At 40.7% G+C, this 26,843-nt stretch overlaps 1 protein-coding gene across 1 annotated transcript in view; it reads left to right on the top strand.

Moving 5' to 3' along the window:
- Nucleotides 1-1,620: 1,620 nt before the first annotated feature.
- Nucleotides 1,621-26,843, top strand: part of cubn (cubilin (intrinsic factor-cobalamin receptor)) — a 200,085-nt gene continuing 174,862 nt past the window's right edge. The window contains exons 1-2 of the mRNA XM_067578819.1: nt 1,621-1,810; nt 2,476-2,605. Of these exons, the coding sequence (XP_067434920.1) occupies nt 1,689-1,810; nt 2,476-2,605 (252 nt within the window). The 5' untranslated portion in view covers nt 1,621-1,688. The remainder of the gene's footprint in view (nt 1,811-2,475; nt 2,606-26,843) is intronic.

Genomic DNA, 26,843 nt, shown 5'->3' on the forward strand with positions numbered 1-26,843 from the left:
AGTACATTTCTTAACACTGCTGTCCCCAGGTGAAGTGACTTTTTATTGCTGAAGATGAATGCTGTGCTTGCTGAAATAATTGTATGAAAGTTGTTAGCAGTTTAATTTGAATGGTTCTTCAATTCCTTTTCCTCTCACGCAATATAACTAATGAATCTCCACTACTCACTGGACAGAAACTCCTTTTCTAGGACGCCTGTATCAATCCCTGGTTCTCCCAGGAATGTGATCTTCCAGGGATTCACTGGACTGTTGTTTTTTTGACGCCTCCATAACTTTAGACCTCTTTCTATCATATTCTCTCTCCATATACATGTGTCAAAGGTCTTGCTGGAGTCGACCTATGATCTTACCCACCTGGTAACATCTTCCTCAATGTAAAAAGTATCAAATCTGGAAATAAGCCATTGTTCATGTTGGCGAATTCAGTGATATTTCTCCATTCAAACCACATTAGGATCAGATCAAAATCAAAAACTACTATACTTAAACTTGTCAAATCTGGACTAGATTACCAAAGAGACTCCACAGACAGCCCATTACATCCAGTTCAACTTCCAAGCAAAATTTTTTGTGACAGAAAAAAGGCCTGCTTCAAAAGCAAAATTTTCAAGTCTGTGACCAAAACCAACAAAACTGTAAAGGATAATTTGTTTGCAATCCAGATAATTTTATTGTGAGTTCATATGTTTTTACTTACAAACTTGATTTTTGATTTCAATTTCAATGGGAGAAATATGCTCTCAAAACTGTTTTTATATGATTGCATTAAAAAGACACAAAAATACCTTCATAGGCACCTCGCATATAGAGCAGGTCAAGATCATACTCTTTCACAGGACCATACTCTTTAAATGTGTTTCTTAAACACTTTCATTCAACAAAAAAGCAAAAACAATTTTGAATGGTGCCTTCTGAATAATATGTGTTAAATTTAACCCAAAGAGTGTGTATCAGCTGCACAAAATTATCAGGCCAAAGTTGATGACACTGGATCATTCTGGACTGAATGACAAACTGAATGGATTTTGAGTGAATATTTGAACCACTTCATGAAAGTCTTCACATACTGAACCACCCTCATGAAAACTGTTCTGACAATTTAATCAGAATCATTTTGGTAAAATCGCACCCTTTACTAATTTTTTTTAAAATTTTAATTCTTGGTAAGGGAAAGTGTTTTTTCAAAGAAGTAAAAAGAAAAACAAACTTAACACTTGGATGACTTATTCCAAGATTGTGATTGAAGAAATTGTTTCACAAAATTACACTCAGAGTTGGTGTTTAAAATGTATGTTTTGAAATTTCTTGTAGTATATATACAGTTTATGATGTAAGTATAATACATTTTTCCATCATATTCTTATAATGCCTTTTAAGGGTCAATTACAGCAAGGTTTCACTGGAATCTTCAGTGAGTATCATTCTTGTTTATATTCATCTGTACAGTGTTAACCTACCCCTGACATCTACAAAGCACACACATAATCACACAAAGTTACTCATCTCCTACAATCATGTGAGGGACACTGTCACTCATATAATAAAGTTAACAAGTTTTAGTAAATTGAGATGTACTTTATGGTTGTACCATCAGGTCAAAGTCTTGGCTGTGAGCATAAGAGTGTGGCAGCACCTCAAACCCCAGTAAAATTGTTCAGAGTGTCCAAGCAACACATCTCTTCTCTATGGCTGGGACACTGCAGCTCTCGAGGCTGTTTTTCATAGTCATTTTCCTTCTGGTGGGACTGCAAGGAGAGCCAAGGGACACAGGACAAAGACGAAACAAGAGGAACGTTAGCAATGACCAGTGAGTTGGGGTTTGTTGATATCAAATGTTTGTACATTGATGAATCTAAAATAATATAGTTATATGTGAACCAAAAACAGCACTTTGGTTTACATGGAGTTAGTGAGTATATAAAACGAGTAATACTAATATTTGAGCCAGGTCCATCTCTAGATTTCTAAAGTGTTTTCCACCTCAGGGGTTTTCGAATTTGGACAACAAGGTCTGTTTAAAGCCAAAAATAGTTCCACAATTTATCTTTCGAATTTATTACTATCTTAACTGTCAGATTTTATGTTGTGCAATGTTAGCTTTTGATTTACTTTTATGTATGTGCTAGTTACAAATATGACATGTATAAACTTGTGAAAATGAAGAAAATAAGACTGTTTTCCCTACAGGGGTTATTTTCTTTAAAAATGAAAAACACTGCTTTGTTGTCCTGAGAGGAGCTAACTTAAATATATATTTTTTACTGAATGATGTTGGATTTCTGTCCCTCTAAACAGGGCTTCCACTGATCATAGACCTTCAGGGAAATAAAGGAAAATGATCACTTTTCTGAATATCATATGGAACTTTTGATACAATCGTATTTATGCATTTAAAAGCATACCCTACACCTATTACACACAATTGGTCTATACAAAATATGTTGATGAAATTTTGGTGATTTGACCTTGTAGGCCCCGTATGCTGTCAGATAATGGTCACCTTATCTTCACAACGGGTGACAATAAAGAGATCCGCTTCCAGACGTCAGCATCTGGCCGGGTTAAAGTGGGTGATGAAGACCTCACCCAACTTTTGAGTCAGGTAAGCTTAGACTTTGTCCATGACTAACAAAAATGTGCAAACTTGATTTAATGATATAGTAATTAAATATAAAAATTAAAAAATCATGAGATCAAACACAGATCTTCATGCAGTGGAAATTTCATGAATTATGAATAAATACACTGACAATTATAATGCAATTTTATGAAAAGCAAGAAAAAATGGATATCTTACACAGTGTGACATAAAATCACTGCAGATGCCATTTTTTTGATGACTTCTACTTCATGTCTGACTTTATGGTTACAACACCAGGAAGCATATACCATACAAGTCTGGTGTTTTCCCCCTCTACCATTTTGAGAATAACTGCACAGTTAAAAAAAAAAAAGGAAAATGGGTTCATGTAATGAACTGATGAGGAATAACTTTAAAAGCATCAAATCTACACGGGAGACAAATCAGGTTGCTTCGATTTCATCTTAGAAGCAATAAAAAGCAATTTACCAACCCAGTAGTAGTTGTCTACCTTGACATTCATTCATGCAATAACCCTTTCCTGCAGAGTCACATGTTGCTCAAAAGAACCACCCCAGTCACTTTTCAGTTCCTGAGCTTAGTATGTTGTCCAACCATTATAAGTCTAATTATAAAATGCTCTGGTCATTTGACTGCATGTTTAGTTATTTTGGTGCTTTTTTGCTAATCTATGACGTTTGGCTGTATTTGATTAAATGAAGAAACTCTGGTTGTTCTTCCAGCACCTCACCAACATTCTATCATATAAGGTGATAAGGTGATTCTGCAAACCAATTAGCTTATCCAAACAAGACAGGAAATTTTCACTGCTATGCAACTGTCCAGTTATAATTTCTTATCAGCTTTTATATAGCTGAAAGCTCACTGCTCCTCATATGACACTATGAATGATTAACATGTTAGGAAGCAGACACAGCAGTTTGGGCAGGACCAAAGTCAAGGATTAAAATATTACAGCTTTGAAGCAGTCACAGCCAGTCACACACAGAATCTTTCAATCAAATTTTATAAAGCCCTAAAGCCCTGTGTATGCATTTCTTTTATCTATATCATTGTGAAAGGCAGTAAAATATGTTGACCCTGCTTAACCATTAATCATTAATCATTGCTATAGATTTGCGAATGGAGGGAGGGATGTGTCTTGTCATTTGTAGTCCTTATAGTGTAACTGATAAGGTCTAAATAGAATTGCAAGGTCTGTGTGTTCTTGTAAAAAGCTTAATGAAGAATGAAAGAGTTAGATGTGGAGGAAACCTAACCTAATGATCAGGCAATCATCAGCCTTATGTGTTGGCTATCTGCAGCACTGACAGCAGTGTCTGCGGGATAAATGAACAGCAGCACATTTGATGTGTTTGGTTTGAATGTTTCAAACATTGCAGCATAAAAAATAGTGCCAACAGATTTTGGTTGGTGTGCAACAGGTGGGTATACTGTAAGTCACCTTTCTTGTCTGACTTTTGATGACCAGATGCTTGTATTGTTCTGACTACCCGAAAAACATTCAAAATAAGTTTGAAAAAATTATCTTCTTTACATACAAAATGAATACAAAAACATTTTGTCATAATTTTTGTTGACAAAATTAATAATTTTAAATCTTGCTTTATGTTGGTTATGTTGTTATTATAAAACCACATTTTAGTTTATGGGCTTTGCCCTGTGTATCAAAACAATAATCATACGTAATGTAAGGAAAACATTACCTTTCTACCAACCTTTTAAGAATAAATAAACGAGAATCAAATGGAGTACAGAGCCCCAGCTACAACCACACAGAGTAACATGTGACATCTGCCAATAGGTGATCACATTTGTGTGAATATATATTTTATTAATTTGCTCAATGATTTCAGATGATACCAGAGTTTTTATTTCCTTTGAAAATACTTTTATTGTTTTTAATATGAGCAATCTGGTGTTTTGGCTATAATACACATGCTGTGGCATTTTTAGGAGGATTATTTCAGGAGCATAGGCTCTGCTGTTTTCCTCTTCAGCAAGGGTCAGCCATGCCTTCCTGTCTCATCATTCAACCCGTTCTCATTCCCAGGTCATCAAATACCAATGTTTTGTCATGCCCCTCAGTGTCTGATACTGATGCACAAGGCATCCTTTGTATGAGATGCACCAGGCTTTCAATTTACTCCAAGATAAACCCATCTGTGTCATTATTAGACATATTTCTTAATGTGCAGTATGGTGTGTAATTTAATCTATATAATGTATTTCATTTGGAAGTACCTTTTGTGGCCGTACCAACACTTGTAAATCACTGTTAAAAATAATTATGTTTTATGGTGTGACAATGCTGGGGTTAAGGTCTGGTTAGATTTGGGCATAAAACCAACTTCATTAGTGAAATATCATGGTTTGAGTTAAAATGATCACTTGAAACTTAGTTGGAAGCGGGAAGCAAAGTGGTCTCCTGCAGCAAAGTGCAGCTAAGTCCACTTTTGCTTCCCTGAATTTACTGGTGAAAAAACCCGTGAGTTGTGTTAACAACGCACTGTTGACAGAAAAACTATGCTATGCTACACACTTCGGTAAAATTGGGAATATATTGAGAGCCATCCTCCAAGCTGGACAAATAACATCGGTCTCTATGTACAACTGGCTGTGACTCGAGTGTTACATTCAAGCCCTTGCAAAATGAGTTCACACAATGCTGATTAAGTCCATTACCGCAAGATAAATCTGGCAGCTTAAATCTCTGCCATTTTGCAAAAATACATTTTAATAGCTACAATGTATTGGCAATAGGACAGACAGTGAAATTACCACATAAACATCAAATTAGACTCAACAACATGATAACCTAATTAAATGAAATGCTGTCAGGTGCTGTACTATTATGACCTCTGCCTAGCAGGTTGACCAGATCCACCTCAAATTTGTTCAGGAAAGCCTTAAGACTTTGATGATGCTATATTGTGAAGCTTGTGAGTTTTCATGGAATGCAGTTGCTGTCGCAACACAACAAATTACGAAAAAATTAATTGTTGTAAAAACTGTTGTAACTCAACTCAACATCATCAAATTTCACATGCTTGATAAGTGTCCCAGTCTGAATATATGTTCAGGCCAATATTGAATCATAGTCAAAGTGCCCCAGTATACTGGGTATACTAACTACTCCTAGCAGCTTAGCCAGATCCGCCTAAAATTTGGTCATGTAAATTGTAAGACCTCGATAATGCTAAATACTGAAGCTTTAGAGTTTCCATCAAAAGCTGTTGCCATGGCAACACATTATTCACCATGAAACAGGAAGCTGTTTTTGAGGGGCTAGGGGTGCTTGAAAGCTCACGAAACTGGGCACATATGTCAGAAGTGGTGAAACGTGATATTTGATATGGGTCTTGGGCTTGAGTGTGGCAGGGTGCCCCCTGGAAAATTTAAAGTCAAAGCCCCCTCCTTTAAATTTGAAGTAAATGAACGAAATTTGGTAGGCACATGTATCACGTCCAGATGCACAAAAAATCCTCTTGGAGCCATACTCTAAGTGCAACAGGAAGTCAGACATTTTGAATTTACTTTGCAATTTTTACGCAGTTTTTGCCATTTGCAGGTGTTGTATTTTGTGTTATATTTTAACAAATTCCTCCTACAGAATTTCACCTGACCAACTTCAAATTTGGTCGTTGTCATCTTAAATGAAAAGTTATCAAAATCTTAACTTTTGACGGAACACCCTTAGAGTGGTGTGCCGGTAAATTTGCATGTTTCGCCATGAAACAGGAAGTTGTTGTAGCTCCACTGGACTTTGTCCTTTCTGCCCCATTTCACAGGCTTGATTGGAGTCCAGAGGTCCGTTTCACAAAGCAGGTTCAACAAACTCTGAGTCTAATCCTGAACTCTGAGTTGATCTACTCTGAGATAGGAAGTTTCCGGTTCCAGAACAGCTGATTTGAGTCAGTTTAATCAACTCGGAGTAGTTTCACCTGGAGTTAAACGCGTGCATCACAACTATAAAAAGCCAGCATCAATGGAGCCCCGATTCAACGAGTCACCATGGCAACGGGGAAGAGGAGGGCTGCGTTTTTCGCCCCACTAGAACTAGAAATCTTAATTTGCTCATACGGTGAGTTTGAGCATGTTTTCAGCAACACCGCTGCAGCTGCAAAAGAGAGGGAGACGGCGTGGGAAAACATTGCTGCTCAGGTCAATGCGTAAATTTAAATGTAGTCCTGTGTAATCACAATAATATTACAGAGGAAAACTGCTTGAATGGCCGCCTATTAATTTATTTCATTTAGGTGCAATGCCGCAGGGGAGAAGCGCACTTGGCAGCAGTTTAGGATGAAATATAAAAACATCGTTCAAATAAGTAAAACCTCGACATAATCTCATGGGGGTACCTCATTTTGATCATGTTTTACATTGTAAAGTAAATATTAAGTGGCTGTTTGACTGTGCAGTTGTTTTATCCCCAACATAATGTTGGTTTCACATACATAAATGTCTTCTCATCTACATCATATTCTGTTAAATAATTAAGCCTATTTAAACTAACACAGACTTCTACTCAGCCAACAGAAAGAAGGTAGATGCCCGTAAAACAGGTGGTGGCCCAGCACCGCCACCTCTAACGGAGGCAGAGGAGCTGGCCATAAGCCAGAATTTAGGTAGGCCAGTGGCTGGCTCCGACATTGTACAAAAAACTTCCGTTTGCAAAGAAACGCAGCGCAGCACACAATATCTGCTGGGATGTGAGAGCATGACTACGATTGGTAATGTTGCAAATGTAAGGACGGATTAGGTTGTGTATGTAGATGATGGACTGTGACGTGAAACGGTACCGCTCAAAAAGATAATTGTCTGGAAATGCTAGAACATCTATGCGCGGTCTGATAACCATCTCTCGACGAATATTTAATTCTCTGCGCAGTAATGCTGCACCTTCATCCACGGGATCGTTATCAAAAGGACATGCCATGTTAGTGAAAAAGTCGCCACTTACTGTGCCTAATGGATTTCTAATAGTGACTCTGATTTTTTTATTTATTTATTTATTTTTAAATGACAGACGGCAGAACTAGGCTACGTCAAAACTCGCCTGCTGACTGAATGAATGAATGAGGAAATCAAATGGAGTGTGTGGCTCTGAAAGAGGGCGGAAACTGAGAGAAACTCGAGGTTCATTGAGAAAAACCTGGTCCCGACCAGGTTAGGTTCATAGAGTCTGTTATTAAGGTAACTGACCAAGAGCTTAAGTTACCTCTCTCTCTGAAACAGGCTAGAGTTATCCCTCTTTCTCTGGTTTGAGTTACCTCCCTTTTTGAAACGGAAAACTCAGTTTCCCTCATTTCAGGGTTAACAGACTCTGAGTTTTCACTAAACCTGCTTTGTGGAACGGACCCCAGGCCAGAACACAGTTACATGTCAATATTGAGTCTTAGACATAGTGCCACCTACTGACAACAGGAAGTCAGCTTTATATGACAAACACAATCTGATTTACATGGAATTTACATGGTGTGGTCTACACATGATATACAGCAATATGATGTATAATTAGTGGGTGTTCTCTAGTGCCAAATAGTGGGCATAGGATGTGATATTTAACTCCCTCCTGCCCAGGCCTGAAGACATCTACATGCCCGCAATGAAAGCCCTTCGACTGTAGCGCACCCCAACATGCACAAGGGCCCGATCATCGCTCCTTGCAGCTTTAATTAGGGCCAGAGTATGAAAGTGCTGGCACTGCACAAGTGGTCCCTGGCACTGAAAGTGCCAGGAACCTATTGTTTTTGTAGATATTATTATTATTATTATTATTATTATTATTATTATTATTATTATTATTATTATTATTATTATTATTATTATTATTAGGGCCCAAGCATGAAAGTGACAGGGGTCCAATGCTCCTTGGCACTAGACATCAGCTGTCATTATGCACAACCATTACACCAATCAAAGGCACATTTATCAGGGTAACATATTGATTAAGTACTTTGTGTGATTAATTTTATAATTTTAATTTACACAGGAGTTAAAATTTTATTTTGCTGTTAATATTATTTTTATTTTATCCTTAGTTGTGTCACACCATGTAAGTCAGTTTAGATATGAGTGCTGCTATGATTACATGTCTGAGATATGACTGATGACAATGGCCGTCATAGCCTCTTTTCCAACTTTCTTTTCAACAAAAGTAGCGTCTCATGTTTTATTCTTGAGTAACACTGCAGTACAAACACTGTTGTGTAACATTAATTCTAAACTATGTGACCATTTATGAAGTTAGATAGGCTACGTTAGAGTTATGGCTGAAATAGCGTCAGCCCAATCATGAGTATTTCATCTTCTAAAGCTGGATGTCCCCCCACTGCAAAACTGGCGCTGCTGGATATGTGGCTACAGATATCACCACATTTCAATAAATACAGATGGAAATAAACAGATCAGTCTATATTAAATTCTGTTTTATTTTATTAAGCTACATAATAGTTTGGGTTTTTATTCAAAGAAACTTTGTTCAAAAATGGCCCCCTGAAAAATTTCAAATTGAAAGCCCCCACCTTAAATTCGACTTAGATGAACGAAATTTAATAGGCACATGTATCATGTCCAGATGCACAAAAAAGCCTCTTGGAGCTATATCCTAAGTCCAACAGGAAGTCGGCCATTTTGAATTTACTGTGCAATTTTGGCGCAGTTTTTGCCATTTCCAGGGGTAGTATATTAATGAAATCCTCTTAGAGCTTTAACCCCACCGACTTCAAATTGGGCCAGTGTCATCTACGGACTTTTGCGAAGAACAGTTATCAAAATCTTGAGTTTTCTTTGAATGCCATTGCCGTGGTGACATGGCAAACTTTGATATTTCGCCATGAAATAGAGAGTTGTTTAAAAATGAATGTACATTGTCCAACCTGCACCAAATTTCTAATGTTTGATAAGACTCCTGGCCTGATCACATCTACATGTCAGTATTGAGTCATAGTCATAGGGCCACCTATTGACAACAGGAAGTCAGCCTTACATGACATCATCTGATTTACATAGATTTTACATGGTGTGGTCTACACATGATATGCAGCAACATGATATCTTGACTCTCTTGTGTTGCACTGCCTACTGGCAACAGGAAATTCAGCCTTATGCGACAAACATCATCTGATTCACATGAAATTTACAAGGTGCAGTCTACAGTTGTTATACAGCAACATGATGTATAAATAGTGGGTGTTGTCTTCCGCCACGTAGTGCACACAGGAAGTGATATTAAACTTGTTCGTGCAACCTTGGATAAGAGCTCTGACCTGAACATATCTGCATGCCTGCAATAAAAGCCCTTTGACTGCAGCGCACCCCGACATGCACAAAGGTGCAAGGGCCCGATCATTGCTGCTTGCAGCTTTAATTATTATTATTCCCACACGCCATTGCATTTTTGAGGGGCTTAGGACACCCAAAAAGTCACAAAAATTGTCACAGACATCAGAAGTGTTCAAAGTTGCAATGTTTTGTAGTGACTGAGCTCAAGCGTGGCCACTGGGCTCCATAGCATCCCCAAGCGCAGGGCCGTTTTGGAACAAAGTTTCTTTGATGTTCATGAAATTTGGTAGGTTCATTACTCTCATTATCCTTGATACAAAACATATTTCTTCAAATTTTTTCACCTAAGAAGAAGTCAGCCATTTGAATTATGTGCGTCAATTTTCATTTTTAGGATGCATGAAAACTCACAAAACTTTGCACCCATGTTTGAACTAGTAAATATTTCAATTAGTATCACAACTGGGCTTGGGAGTGGCATTTCAGCTCTATAGTGCCCCCTAATTACTTTTAGCATTTTTGATGTGCAAGGGGTGCTTTAAAACACACAAAACTTTGTACATGCATCAGAAGTGGCAACTTGATATCAGATATGGGTCTTGGGCATGGGTGTCGCAAAATGGCTCAAGGGCACCCCTTAGAAAATTTCAAAGTCAAAGCCCCCACCTTTAATTTTGACATCGATTTATGAAATTTGGTAGGCAGATGTACCATCTCCAGACTTAAAAAACAGCCTGTTAGAGCCATACCCTATGTTCAACAGGAAGTCGGCCATTTTGAATAAATTGTGCATTTTTTTCGCAAAGTGAAGTCATTACCAGACATTGTATTTTAACAAATTTTAATTTTTAACTTAAGATTTAACCCGAGCAACTTCAGATTTCGTAGGTTACATCTAAAGACCTTTGCGATGGTAAATTGCAAAGCTTTTTAGTTTTCATGGAATGTCCTTGTGATTTTGCCCAAAACATGTTGGGGCATTAAACAGGAAGTGATGTAACTCCACTTTACATTGTCCAATCTGCCCCAAATTACTCATGCTTGATAAGAGTCCAGGCCGGACCACACCTACATGTCAATATTTAGTCATAGTCATAGTGCCACCTACTGACAACAGGAAATCAGCCTTATGTGACAAACATCATCTGATTTACATGAAATTTACATGGTGTGGTCTACACATGATATACAGCAAAATGATGTATAATTAGTGGGTGTTCTCTAGTGCCACATAGTGGACACGGGAAGTGCCTACATGCAACAGGAATTGAAGCCTACATGACACACGGTTAATCAAATGTATATCCATTTTCTAATAAATCTTATCCAGCATCACGTACTGCACACCAGAAGTAATATTTTCCCATTCATACAGATTCCGATAATCCTGAAAATTAAGAGCTGTGTAAATAGATCTGCAGTAGCAATACCACAGCTGCTGCTGATATGCGCAAGGTGTGAGCACCCATTCATCACTGCTTGCAGCTTTAATTAGGGCCTGAGCCCAAAGGACGAAGATCCTATTGTTTTTCGTGTGTTTGTTTCTTTATTATTCTTTCTTTATTAATACGCCACTTTAACTCTAAATTTGACCCCCTAAACATGCTCAAAAACTCACCAAATTTGGCACGCACATCAGGTCTGGTGAAAAATTTGATAAAATGTAAAAATTAACCCCCGAAGTGCCAAAATGTGCTCGAGAGCGCCACCTATGTATCTAAAACGGCCGCCACGGCCCGTAGGAATGTCATAGAGAGATCAAACCAAAACTCAATTATTCGTCTCATCAAGACCTACAAATCATACGCTGACACCCCTGACCTAAATCCAACAGGAAGTCTGCAATCATCTTTTCAAAATAAGACTTTGCCCCAATTTTGGCCCCCGAACAAACGCTATCTCCTCCGAGGGCGTTAATGGTATCGGCTTCAAACTTGAATACATGACTTATCACACTGTGTTGAGCAAAAGTTATTAGAAACTTTGTAATAACTCGAACGGTTTAGATTTAGTAAGCCCTGAAAGTTGGAGTGCGACATTACACCTTACAATGTAAACCAATGGGGAGGCAATCTCTGGGCATGGACTTTGTGCCAAACTGGGGCATCTGGCATCTAAACTATAAGTCTGACCACTTTCAAACCTGTATCAATGGATTCGCAACGAAATTTCCTACTAAAATATCATTTTTAATGTTAGATTTGGCCAAAGTCATCTGTGATAAACAGAGGGGTGGGCTCACAGAGAGAAACTGGTTAGTATTGTGTGTCAAAAGACTCTCACACTGATCATCTCCAAACGTTTTCTTGGTTCCCAGAGGCTTAGGTGACTGCGCCGCGGCCCCATGTGCCCAAGGGCGCGAAGGCCCGTTCAACGCTGCTTGCAGCTTTAATTAGGGCCTGAGCCCAAAGGGCGAAGACCCTATTGTTTTTCGTGTGTTTGTTTCTTTATTATTCTTTCTTTATTAATACGCCACTTTAACTCTAAATTTGACCCCCTAAACATGCTCAAAAACTCACCAAATTTGGCACGCACATCAGGTCTGGTGAAAAATTTGATAAAATGTCAAAATGAACCCCCGAAGTGCCAAAATGTGCTCTCTAGCGCCACCTATGTATCTAAAACGGCCGCCACGGCCCGTAGGAATGTCGTAGAGAGATCGAACCAAAACTCAATTATTCGTCTCATCAAGACCTACAAATCATACGCTGACACCCCTGACCTAAATCCAACAGGAAGTCTGCAATCAGCTTTTCAAAATAAGACTTTGCCCCAATTTTGGCCCCCGAACAAACGCTATCTCCTCCGAGGGCGTTAATGGTATCGGCTTCAAACTTGAATACATGACTTATCACACTGTGTTGAGCAAAAGTTATTAAAAACTTTGTAATAACTCGAACGGTTTAGATTTAGTAAGCCCTGAAAGTTGGAGTGCGACATTACACCTTACAATGTAAACCAATGGGGAGGCAATCTCCGGGCATGGACTTTGTGTCAAACAGAGGCTTCTGGCATCTAAACTATAGGTCTGACCACTTTCACACCTGTATCAATGGATTCGCAACGAAATTTCCTACTAAAATATGATTTTTAATGTTAGATTTGGCCAAAGTCATGGGATTTATGAGGATATTTCACAAGAAGCGTTCTCTAAAATCCTCCTCTCCAACTGCTCCTGGTGATGTCACTCCCTCAGTGCTGTGAAACATTCCGCAATACACACTCATTATAAAATCACAGGAGGAGCAAGAAAAGACTTTAAAACTCACACTCTAATATCTCAAAAACAATAAAAGATAGAAAACACATGTAAATTCAAGATTTGTAGGTCAAAGTCTCATGACTCATTTAAAGTTCAAATGAAGTTTGTATCTAAAATTATGTGGAAGCAGTAAATGTTCAAAAAGGTGTGGGTTCGCTCACACTCTCCATTCAAATATATGAGTATTTTTCTGTGTCCAGCTGCAGTTACTTATTGTCTCTACACACCTGACAGTACACATGTCAATCAAACTTTCAAAATAAAAGCACACCACACTTGTAAGAAATATCCCTCATTTTTAAAAAGCGTGATCTGATCCCGACGGGCCAGAGTGCAACAGGAAGTATCATGCATCATTCTTTGTTGTATTACTCCTAGGAAATTTGGCCGATGCACCTGAAATTGACTCAGCTAAGATGTAAGACCTTGGTGATGCTACATTGGGCAGGTCATGACCCATGACCAAACGCCGTTGCCATGGCGACACATCCTTCGCCATGAAATACAATGCTGTATCCTGGATAGGTCATTTGCATAGACGTGACAATATGGCTCAACAGCGCCCCCTTGAAAATTTCAAAATTGTAGCCCCGCCTTCCAGATTAACCTAGGAAAAAGAAATTCGGGAGGCTTATGTATCATGTGAAGACGCACAAAAAAGCCTCTTGGAGCCGTATTGTAAGTCCTACAGGAAGTCGGCCATCTTGATAAAAGTGGTCATTTTTCGCGTTTTTTTGACCATTTCGCATACCTTGTATTTTAACAAACTCCTCCTACAGAATTCATCGTAACGACTTCAAAATCAGTGTGTGTCATCTACACTAGTGTGTGATCAAAAGTTATCAAAAGATTTAGTTATCATTGAAGCGTGTGGCCGTGGCGTGGCGTTGAGTTTTGATGTTTCGCCATGACAGGCGAAATTGCTATAAGTTTAGTGTAAATGCTGGAGTCTACACCAAACTTTACATGTTTGATAAGACTCCCAGCCTGAACACGTCTAAATAGCAATATTCAGTCAGTGATGAAAACTGGCTCCATAGCGCCCCCTACGACATTTCAATGCAGCAGCCCCTGCAGCAGGCACAGTAGGTGATTGAGTGTGTGACGTTATTCTCCCCTTGCACTGTCTGAAAACAGCCCAGGTCTGGGGACATCTATATGCCCGTGACAGAAGCCCTTCACCAGCGCCGAGCCCTGACATACGCAAGGACGCGAGGGCCCGATCATCGCTGCTTGCAGCTTTAATTAGGGCCCGAGCACCGACCGGTGCGAAGCCCTATTGAAACTGAAGGAGTTATTATTATTATTATTATTATTATTATTAGGGCCCGAGCACCGACCGGTGCGAAGCCCTATTGAAACTGAAGGAATTATTATTATTATTATTATTCCTCCAAAACAAACGCATTTTTGAGGGCCTAAACATGTACGAAAACTCATGAAAATTTGCACAGATGTCAGGACTGGCGAAAATTTCGATATTTTATGGGTCTCGAAATAAAGCGGGACAAAATGGCTCGACAGCGCCACCTAGAAAGTCAAGAAAATTGAGCCCCTCGATACAGATTGTCGTAGGAGAACGAAATTCGGTATGCATATGTATCATGACCAGACGCACCAAAAAGTCTCAAGGACACATAGCCTAACTCCAACAGGAAGTCGGCCATTTTGTATCAAAGTTGAAATTTTGCACCGATTTTGTCATTTCCAGCCCGCATACTTTAACGAACTCCTCCTAGAGATTTGACCCCAGGACTTTCAAATTCGGTCCGTATCATCTACAGGCATAGGAGATTAAAAGTTGCTAAAACAATTCTCATTAGTCTTTCCTAGGGGGCGTGGCTGGGCGGCAAATTTCGATCCTTCGCCATGAAAAATGAAACGGCTATAACTCCGGCATACATGATCCTAAGAGAGCCAAACCTTTTGTGCTTCATAAGAGTCCCGCCCTGAACGGGTCCATGTGACAATACAGGATATGAGTCATAGCGCCACCTCCTGGCAACAGGAAGTTACATGTTTTACGCTCTGACGCCCTGTGGGCAGCACGGTGATCGAATCCAGCTGAAATTTACTGAGAATAGCCTCAAGACCTTGGAGATCTTATATTATGAAGTTGGTGACCCTTCGTCGAAAGGTGTTGCCATGGCGACGCGGCGAATTTCGATGTGACGCCATGAAATTTCAATGCCTTATAACTTGACTCCACGTGGTCTGATCTTTTCCAAATTTCATATGCTTGTTAAGAGTCCCAATCTGAACACATGTTCAGTCTCATATTTAGCGAAAGTCATAGCGCCACCTACTGGCAACAGGAAGTATCATGCGTCGTACTTTGTCTAATTACTCCTAGGAAATTTGGCTGATGCACCTGAAATTAAGTCAGCTAATAAACAAGACCTTGGTGATGCTACATTTGGCAGCTCATGACCCAAAACTGAACGCTGTTACCATGGCGACACATCCTTCGCCATGAAATATGATACTGTTTTTCAGGGAGAAGGGATTGCTCTACAGTCATAAAACTTGACACACATGTCTAGAGTGATGTCAGCTAAAATCCTATGTGGTCGCTTTGAATGGGCGTGGCAAAATGGCTCAACAGCGCCCCCTTTAAAATTTCAAAATTGCTGCCCCGCCTTCCAGATTAACGTAGAAAGATGAAATTCACAGGGCACATGTATAATGTCAACACGCACAAAAAAGCCTCTTGAAGCCTTATTGTAAGTCGAACAGGAAGTCGGCCATCTTGAAAAAAATGGTACATTTTCGCCTTTTCTTGGCCATTTCGCATACCTTGTATTTTAAAGAACTCCTCCTACAGAATCCATCGTAAGGACTTAAAAATCAGTGTGTGTCATCTAGACTAGTGTATGATCATGATGGTTTGGCCGTGGCGTGGCGTTGAGTTTTGATGTTTCGCCATGACAGAGGAAATTGATATAACTTGAGTGTACATGGTTGGATCTGCCTCAAACTTTACACAACAAGTCACTGACAAAAGCCCTTCGACTGAGCGTCACTTCGACATGCGCTGGGGTGCGAGGGCCCGATCATCGCTGCTTGCAGCTTTAATTATTATTATTATTCCTCCGAAACAAACGCATTTTTGAGGGCCTAAACATGCACGAAAACTCATGAAAATTTGCACAGATGTCAGGACTGGCGAAAATTTCGATATTTTATGGGTCTCGAAATAAAGCGGGACAAAATGGCTCGACAGCGCCACCTAGAAAGTCAAGAAAATTGAGCCCCTCGATACAGATTGTCGTAGGAGAACGAAATTCGGTATGCATATGTATCATGACCAGACGCACCAAAAAGTCTCAAGGACACATAGCCTAACTCCAACAGGAAGTCGGCCATTTTGTATCAAAGTTGAAATTTTGCACCGATTTTGTCATTTCCAGCCCGCATACTTTAACGAACTCCTCCTAGAGATTTGACCCCAGGACTTTCAAATTCGGTCCGTATCATCTACAGGCATAGGAGATTAAAAGTTGCTAAAACAATTCTCATTAGTCTTTCCTAGGGGGCGTGGCTGGGCGGCGAATTTCGATCCTTCGCCATGAAAAATGAAACGGCTATAACTCCGGCATACATGATCCTAAGAGAGCCAAACCTTTTGTGCTTCATAAGAGTCCCGCCCTGAACGGGTCCATGTGACAATACAGGATATGAGTCATAGCGCCACCTCCTGGCAACAGGAAGTTACATGTTTTACGCTCTGACGCCCTGTGGGCAGCACGGTGATCGAATCCAGCTGAAATTTACTGAGAATAGCCTCAAGACCTTGGAGATCTTATATTATGAAGTTGGTGACCCTTCGTTGAAAGGTGTTGCCATGGCGACGCGGCGAATTTCGATGTGACGCCATGAAATTTCAATGCCTTATAACTTGACTCCACGTGGTCTGATCTTTTCCAAATTTCATATGCTTGTTAAGAGTCTCGGTCTGAACACATGTTCAGTCTCATATTTAGCGAAAGTCATAGCGCCACCTACTGGCAACATGAAGTATCATGCGTCGTACTTTGTCTAATTACTCCTAGGAAATTTGGCTGATGCACCTGAAATTAAGTCAGCTAATAAACGAGACCTTGGTGATGCTACATTTGGCAGCTCATGACCCAAAACTGAATGCTGTTACCATGGCGACACATCCTTCGCCATGAAATATGATACTGTTTTTCAGGGAGAAGGGATTGCTCTACAGTCATGAAACTTGACACACATGTCTAGAGTGATGTCAGCTAAAATCCTATGTGGTCGCTTTGAATGGGCGTGGCAAAATGGCTCAACAGCGCCCCCTTTAAAATTTCAAAATTGCAGCCCCGCCTTCCAGATTAACGTCGAAAGATGAAATTCACAGGGCACATGTATAATGTCAACACGCACAAAAAAGCCTCTTGAAGCCTTATTGTAAGTCGAACAGGAAGTCGGCCATCTTGAAAAAAATGGTACATTTTCGCCTTTTCTTGGCCATTTCGCATACCTTGTATTTTAAAGAACTCCTCCTACAGAATCCATCGTAAGGACTTAAAAATCAGTGTGTGTCATCTAGACTAGTGTATGATCATGATGGTTTGGCCGTGGCGTGGCGTTGAGTTTTGATGTTTCGCCATGACAGAGGAAATTGATATAACTTGAGTGTACATGGTTGGATCTGCCTCAAACTTTACACAACAAGTCACTGACAAAAGCCCTTCGACTGAGCGTCACTTCGACATGCGCTGGGGTGCGAGGGCCCGATCATCGCTGCTTGCAGCTTTAATTATTATTATTCCTCCGAAACAAACGCATTTTTGAGGGCCTAAACATGCACGAAAACTCATGAAAATTTGCACAGATGTCAGGACTGGCGAAAATTTCGATATTTTATGGGTCTCGAAATAAAGCGGGACAAAATGGCTCGACAGCGCCACCTAGAAAGTCAAGAAAATTGAGCCCCTCGATACAGATTGTCGTAGGAGAACGAAATTCGGTATGCATATGTATCATGACCAGACGCACCAAAAAGTCTCAAGGACACATAGCCTAACTCCAACAGGAAGTCGGCCATTTTGTATCAAAGTTGAAATTTTGCACCGATTTTGTCATTTCCAGCCCGCATACTTTAACGAACTCCTCCTAGAGATTTGACCCCAGGACTTTCAAATTCGCTCCGTATCATCTACAGGCATAGGAGATTAAAAGTTGTTAAAACAATTCTCATTAGTCTTTCCTAGGGGGCGTGGCTGGGCGGCGAATTTCGATCCTTCGCCATGAAAAATGAAACGGCTATAACTCCGGCATACATGATCCTAAGAGAGCCATACCTTTTGTGCTTCATAAGAGTCCCGCCCTGAACGGGTCCATGTGACAATACAGGATATGAGTCATAGCGCCACCTCCTGGCAACAGGAAGTTATATGTTTTACGCTCTGACGCCCTGTGGGCAGCACGGTGATCGAATCCAGCTGAAATTTACTGAGAATAGCCTCAAGACCTTGGAGATCTTATATTATGAAGTTGGTGACCCTTCGTCGAAAGGTGTTGCCATGGCGACGCGGCGAATTTCGATGTGACGCCATGAAATTTCAATGCCTTATAACTTGACTCCACGTGGTCTGATCTTTTCCAAATTTCATATGCTTGTTAAGAGTCCCAATCTGAACACATGTTCAGTCTCATATTTAGCGAAAGTCATAGCGCCACCTACTGGCAACAGGAAGTATCATGCGTCGTACTTTGTCTAATTACTCCTAGGAAATTTGGCTGATGCACCTGAAATTAAGTCAGCTAATAAACAAGACCTTGGTGATGCTACATTTGGCAGCTCATGACCCAAAACTGAACGCTGTTACCATGGCGACACATCCTTCGCCATGAAATATGATACTGTTTTTCAGGGAGAAGGGATTGCTCTACAGTCATGAAACTTGACACACATGTCTAGAGTGATGTCAGCTAAAATCCTATGTGGTCGCTTTGAATGGGCGTGGCAAAATGGCTCAACAGCGCCCCCTTTAAAATTTCAAAATTGCAGCCCCGCCTTCCAGATTAACGTAGAAAGATGAAATTCACAGGGCACATGTATAATGTCAACACGCACAAAAAAGCCTCTTGAAGCCTTATTGTAAGTCGAACAGGAAGTCGGCCATCTTGAAAAAAATGGTACATTTCCGCCTTTTCTTGGCCATTTCGCATACCTTGTATTTTAAAGAACTCCTCCTACAGAATCCATCGTAAGGACTTAAAAATCAGTGTGTGTCATCTAGACTAGTGTATGATCATGATGGTTTGGCCGTGGCGTGGCGTTGACTTTTGATGTTTCGCCATGACAGAGGAAATTGATATAACTTGAGTGTACACGGTTGGATCTGCCTCAAACTTTACACAACAAGTCACTGACAAAAGCCCTTCGACTGAGCGTCACTTCGACATGCGCTGGGGTGCGAGGGCCCGATCATCGCTGCTTGCAGCTTTAATTAGGGCCCGAGCACCTACCGGTGCGAAGCCCTATTGAAACTGAAGGAATTATTATTATTATTATTATTATTCCTCCGAAACAAACGCATTTTTGAGGGCCTAAACATGCACGAAAACTCATGAAAATTTGCACAGATGTCAGGACTGGCGAAAATTTCGATATTTTATGGGTCTCGAAATAAAGCGGGACAAAATGGCTCGACAGCGCCACCTAGAAAGTCAAGAAAATTGAGCCCCTCGATACAGATTGTCGTAGGAGAACGAAATTCGGTATGCATATGTATCATGACCAGACGCACCAAAAAGTCTCAAGGACACATAGCCTAACTCCAACAGGAAGTCGGCCATTTTGTATCAAAGTTGAAATTTTGCACCGATTTTGTCATTTCCAGCCCGCATACTTTAACGAACTCCTCCTAGAGATTTGACCCCAGGACTTTCAAATTCGGTCCGTATCATCTACAGGCATAGGAGATTAAAAGTTGCTAAAACAATTCTCATTAGTCTTTCCTAGGGGGCGTGGCTGGGCGGCGAATTTCGATCCTTCGCCATGAAAAATGAAACGGCTATAACTCCGGCATACATGATCCTAAGAGAGCCAAACCTTTTGTGCTTCATAAGAGTCCCGCCCTGAACGGGTCCATGTGACAATACAGGATATGAGTCATAGCGCCACCTCCTGGCAACAGGAAGTTACATGTTTTACGCTCTGACACCCTGTGGGCAGCACGGTGATCGAATCCAGCTGAAATTTACTGAGAATAGCCTCAAGACCTTGGAGATCTTATATTATGAAGTTGGTGACCCTTCGTCGAAAGGTGTTGCCATGGCGACGCGGCGAATTTCGATGTGACGCCATGAAATTTCAATGCCTTATAACTTGACTCCACGTGGTCTGATCTTTTCCAAATTTCATATGCTTGTTAAGAGTCTCGGTCTGAACACATGTTCAGTCTCATATTTAGCGAAAGTCATAGCGCCACCTACTGGCAACATGAAGTATCATGCGTCGTACTTTGTCTAATTACTCCTAGGAAATTTGGCTGATGCACCTGAAATTAAGTCAGCTAATAAACGAGACCTTGGTGATGCTACATTTGGCAGCTCATGACCCAAAACTGAATGCTGTTACCATGGCGACACATCCTTCGCCATGAAATATGATACTGTTTTTCAGGGAGAAGGGATTGCTCTACAGTCATGAAACTTGACACACATGTCTAGAGTGATGTCAGCTAAAATCCTATGTGGTCGCTTTGAATGGGCGTGGCAAAATGGCTCAACAGCGCCCCCTTTAAAATTTCAAAATTGCAGCCCCGCCTTCCAGATTAACGTCGAAAGATGAAATTCACAGGGCACATGTATAATGTCAACACGCACAAAAAAGCCTCTTGAAGCCTTATTGTAAGTCGAACAGGAAGTCGGCCATCTTGAAAAAAATGGTACATTTTCGCCTTTTCTTGGCCATTTCGCATACCTTGTATTTTAAAGAACTCCTCCTACAGAATCCATCGTAAGGACTTAAAAATCAGTGTGTGTCATCTAGACTAGTGTATGATCATGATGGTTTGGCCGTGGCGTAGCGTTGAGTTTTGATGTTTCGCCATGACAGAGGAAATTGATATAACTTGAGTGTACACGGTTGGATCTGCCTCAAACTTTACACAACAAGTCACTGACAAAAGCCCTTCGACTGAGCGTCACTTCGACATGCGCTGGGGTGCGAGGGCCCGATCATCGCTGCTTGCAGCTTTAATTATTATTATTCCTCCGAAACAAACGCATTTTTGAGGGCCTAAACATGCACGAAAACTCATGAAAATTTGCACAGATGTCAGGACTGGCGAAAATTTCGATATTTTATGGGTCTCGAAATAAAGCGGGACAAAATGGCTCGACAGCGCCACCTAGAAAGTCAAGAAAATTGAGCCCCTCGATACAGATTGTCGTAGGAGAACGAAATTCGGTATGCATATGTATCATGACCAGACGCACCAAAAAGTCTCAAGGACACATAGCCTAACTCCAACAGGAAGTCGGCCATTTTGTATCAAAGTTGAAATTTTGCACCGATTTTGTCATTTCCAGCCCGCATACTTTAACGAACTCCTCCTAGAGATTTGACCCCAGGACTTTCAAATTCGCTCCGTATCATCTACAGGCATAGGAGATTAAAAGTTGCTAAAACAATTCTCATTAGTCTTTCCTAGGGGGCGTGGCTGGGCGGCGAATTTCGATCCTTCGCCATGAAAAATGAAACGGCTATAACTCCGGCATACATGATCCTAAGAGAGCCAAACCTTTTGTGCTTCATAAGAGTCCCGCCCTGAACGGGTCCATGTGACAATACAGGATATGAGTCATAGCGCCACCTCCTGGCAACAGGAAGTTACATGTTTTACGCTCTGACGCCCTGTGGGCAGCACGGTGATCGAATCCAGCTGAAATTTACTGAGAATAGCCTCAAGACCTTGGAGATCTTATATTATGAAGTTGGTGACCCTTCGTTGAAAGGTGTTGCCATGGCGACGCGGCGAATTTCGATGTCTCGCCATGAAATTTCAAAGCCTTATAACTTGACTCCACATGGTCTGATCTTTTCCAAATTTCATATTCTTGTTAAGAGTCCCGGTCTGAACGCATTGTCAGGCCCATATTTAGTGAGAGTCGTAGCGCCACCTACTGGCAACAGGAAGTATCATGCGTCGTTCTTTGTTGTATTACTCCTAGGAAATTTGGCCGATGCACCTGAAATTCACTCAGCTAAGATGTAAGACCTTGGTGATGCTACATTTAGCAGGTCATGACTCATGACCAAACGCCGTTGCCATGGCGACACATCCTTCGCCATGAAATACGATGCTGTATTTTAGGGACAAGGGATGGGTTTACAGTCACAAAACTTGGCACACATGTCTGGAGCGACACCAGTTAAAATCCTGGATAGGTCATTTACATAGACGTGACAATATGGCTCAACAGCGCCCCCTTGAAAATTTCAAAATTGTAGCCCCGCCTTCCAGATGAACCTAGGAAAATGAAATTCGGGAGGCTTATGTATCATGTCAAGACGCACAAAAAAGCCTCTTGGAGCCATATTGTAAGTCCTACAGGAAGTCGGCCATCTTGATAAAAGTGGTCATTTTTCGCGTTTTTTTGACCATTTCGCATACCTTGTATTTTAACGAACTCCTCCTACAGAATTCATGGTAACGACTTCAAAATCAGTGTGTGTCATCTACAGTAGTGTGTGATCAAAAGTTATCAAAAGATTTACTTAGCATTGAAGCGTGTGGCCGTGGCGTGGCGTTGAGTTTTGATGTTTCGCCATGACAGGTGAAAGTCCTATAAGTTTAGTGTAAATGCTGGAGTCTACACCAAACTTTACATGTTTGATAAGACTCCCAGCCTGAACACGTCTGGGAGTCTTAGAGCTGGCCCTAAGCCAGAATTTAGGAAGGCCAGTGGCTGGCCCCGACACTGTACAAAAAACTTCGGTTTGCAAAGAAACGCAGTGCAACACACAATATCTGCTGGGATGTGAGAGCATGACTACCATTGGTAATGTTGCAAATGTAAAGACGGCTTAGGTTGTGTATGTAGATGATGGACTGTGACGTGAAATGGTACCGCTCAAACAGATAATGGCTGGAAATGCTAGAACATCTATGCGCGGTCTGATAACCATCTCTCGACGAATATTTAATTCTCTGCGCAGTAATGCTGCACCTTCATCCACGGGATCTTTATCAAAAGGACATGCCATGTTAGTGAAAAAAAGTCGCCACTTACTGTGCCTAATGGACTTCTAATATACTGACTCTGATTTTTTTATTTAGGGCCTGAGCCCAAAGGGCGAAGACCCTATTGTTTTTCGTGTGTTTGTTTCTTTCTTATTATTATTCTTTATTAATCCGCCACTTTAACTCTAAATTTGACCCCCTAAACATGCTCAAAAACTCACCAAATTTGGCACGCACATCAGGTCTGGTGAAAAATTTGATAAAATGTAAAAATTAACCCCCGAAGTGCCAAAATGTGCTCTCTAGCGCCACCTATGTATCTAAAACGGCCGCCACGGCCCGTAGGAATGTCGTAGAGAGATCGAACCAAAACTCAATTATTCGTCTCATCAAGACCTACAAATCATACGCTGACACCCCTGACCTAAATCCAACAGGAAGTCTGCAATCAGCTTTTCAAAATAAGACTTTGCCCCAATTTTGGCCCCCGAACAAACGCTATCTCCTCCGAGGGCGTTAATGGTATCGGCTTCAAACTTGAATACATGACTTATCACACTGTGTTGAGCAAAAGTTATTAAAAACTTTGTAATAACTCGAACGGTTTAGATTTAGTAAGCCCTGAAAGTTGGAGTGCGACATTACACCTTACAATGTAAACCAATGGGGAGGCAATCTCTGGGCATGGACTTTGTGCCAGACTGGGGCATCTGGTGTCTAAACTATAAGTCCGACCACTTTCAAACCTGTATCAATGGATTCGCGACGAAAATTCCTACAAAAAAATGTGATTTTTATATAGGATTTGGCCAAAGTTATGGGATTTATGAGGATATTTCACGAGAAGCGTTCTCTGAAATCCTCCTCTCCAACTGCTCCTGGTGATGTCACTCCCTCAGTGCTGTGAAACATTCCGCAATACACACTCATTATAAAATCACAGGAGGAGCAAGAAAAGACTTTAAAACTCACACTCTAATATCTCAAAAACAGTAAAAGATAGAAAACACATGTAAATTCAAGATTTGTAGGTCAAAGTCTCGTGACTCATTTAAAGTTCAAATGAAGTTTGTATCTAAAATTATGTGGAAGCAGTAAATGTTCAAAAAGGTGTGGGTTCGCTCACACTCTCCATTCAAAAATATATGAGTATTTTTCTGTGTCCAGCTGCAGTTACTTATTGTCTCTACACACCTGACAGTACACATGTCAATCAAACTTTCAAAATAAAAGCACACCACACTTGTAAGAAATATCCCTCATTTTTAAAAAGCGTGATCTGATCCCGACGGGCCAGAGTGCAACAGGAAGTATCATGCGTCGTTCTTTGTTGTATTACTCCTAGGAAATTTGGCCGATGCACCTGAAATTCACTCAGCTAAGATGTAAGACCTTGGTGATGCTACATTGGGCAGGTCATGACCCATGACCAAACGCCGTTGCCATGGCGACACATCCTTCGCCATGAAATACGATGCTGTATTTTAGGGACAAGGGATGGGTTTACAATCACAAAACTTGGCACACATGTCTGGAGTGACACCAGTTAAAATCCTCGATACTTCATTTGCATAGACGTGACAATATGGCTCAACAGCGCCCCCTTGAAATTTCAAAATTGTAGCCCCGACTTCCAGATTAACCTAGGAAAAAGAAATTCGGGAGGCTTATGTATCATGTGAAGACGCACAAAAAAGCCTCTTGGAGCCGTATTGTAAGTCCTACAGGAAGTCGGCCATCTTGATAAAAGTGGTCATTTTTCGCGTTTATGTATCTCATCATTGTCCGCAATCACAATTTCAAAATATGATTTTGTGCCAATTTTGGACCTTGAATAAACGCTATCTCCTCCTAGGGCGTTAATGGTATCGGCTTCAAACTTTAATACTTAACTTATCACACTGTGTTGAGCAAAAGTTATTAAAAACTTTGTAATAACTCGAACGGTTTAGATTTAGTAAGCCCTGAAAGTTGGAGTGCGACATTACACCTTACAATGTAAACCAATGGGGAGGCAATCTCTGGGCATGGACTTTGTGCCAAACTGGGGCATCTGGCGTCTAAACTATAAGTCCGACCACTTTCAAACCTGTATCAATGGATTCGCGACGAAAATTCCTACTAAAAAATGTGATTTTTATGTAGGATTTGGCCAAAGTTATGGGATTTATGAGGATATTTCACGAGAAGCGTTCTCTGAAATCCTCCTCTCCAACTGCTCCTGGTGATGTCACTCCCTCAGTGCTGTGAAACATTCCGCAATACACACTCATTATAAAATCACAGGAGGAGCAAGAAAAGACTTTAAAACTCACACTCTAATATCTCAAAAACAGTAAAAGATAGAAAACACATGTAAATTCAAGATTTGTAGGTCAAAGTCTCGTGGCTCATTTAAAGTTCAAATGAAGTTTGTATCTAAAATTATGTGGAAGCAGTAAATGTTCAAAAAGGTGTGGGTTCGCTCACACTCTCCATTCAAAAATATATGAGTATTTTTCTGTGTCCAGCTGCAGTTACTTATTGTCTCTACACACCTGACAGTACACATGTCAATCAAACTTTCAAAATAAAAGCACACCACACTTGTAAGAAATATCCCTCATTTTTAAAAAGCGTGATCTGATCCCGACGGGCCAGAGTGCAACAGGAAGTATCATGCGTCGTTCTTTGTTGTATTACTCCTAGGAAATTTGGCCGATGCACCTGAAATTCACTCAGCTAAGATGTAAGACCTTGGTGATGCTACATTGGGCAGGTCATGACCCATGACCAAACGCCGTTGCCATGGCGACACATCCTTCGCCATGAAATACGATGCTGTATTTTAGGGACAAGGGATGGGTTTACAATCACAAAACTTGGCACACATGTCTGGAGTGACACCAGTTAAAATCCTCGATACTTCATTTGCATAGACGTGACAATATGGCTCACCAGCGCCCCCTTGAAAATTTCAAAATTGTAGCCCCGCCTTCCAGATTAACCTAGGAAAAAGAAATTCGGGAGGCTTATGTATCATGTGAAGACGCACAAAAAAGCCTCTTGGAGCCGTATTGTAAGTCCTACAGGAAGTCGGCCATCTTGATAAAAGTGGTCATTTTTCGCGTTTATGTATCTCATCATTGTCCGCAATCTCAATTTCAAAATATGATTTTGTGCCAATTTTGGACCTTGAATAAACGCTATCTCCTCCTAGGGCGTTAATGGTATCGGCTTCAAACTTTAATACTTAACTTATCACACTGTGTTGAGCAAAAGTTATTAAAAACTTTGTAATAACTCGAACGGTTTAGATTTAGTAAGCCCTGAAAGTTGGAGTGCGACATTACACCTTACAATGTAAACCAATGGGGAGGCAATCTCTGGGCATGGACTTTGTGCCAAACTGGGGCATCTGGTGTCTAAACTATAAGTCCGACCACTTTCAAACCTGTATCAATGGATTCGCGACGAAAATTCCTACTAAAAAATG

This window comes from Thunnus thynnus, chromosome 21 (assembly GCF_963924715.1).
Source record: "Thunnus thynnus chromosome 21, fThuThy2.1, whole genome shotgun sequence".
Taxonomy (NCBI): domain Eukaryota; kingdom Metazoa; phylum Chordata; class Actinopteri; order Scombriformes; family Scombridae; genus Thunnus; species Thunnus thynnus.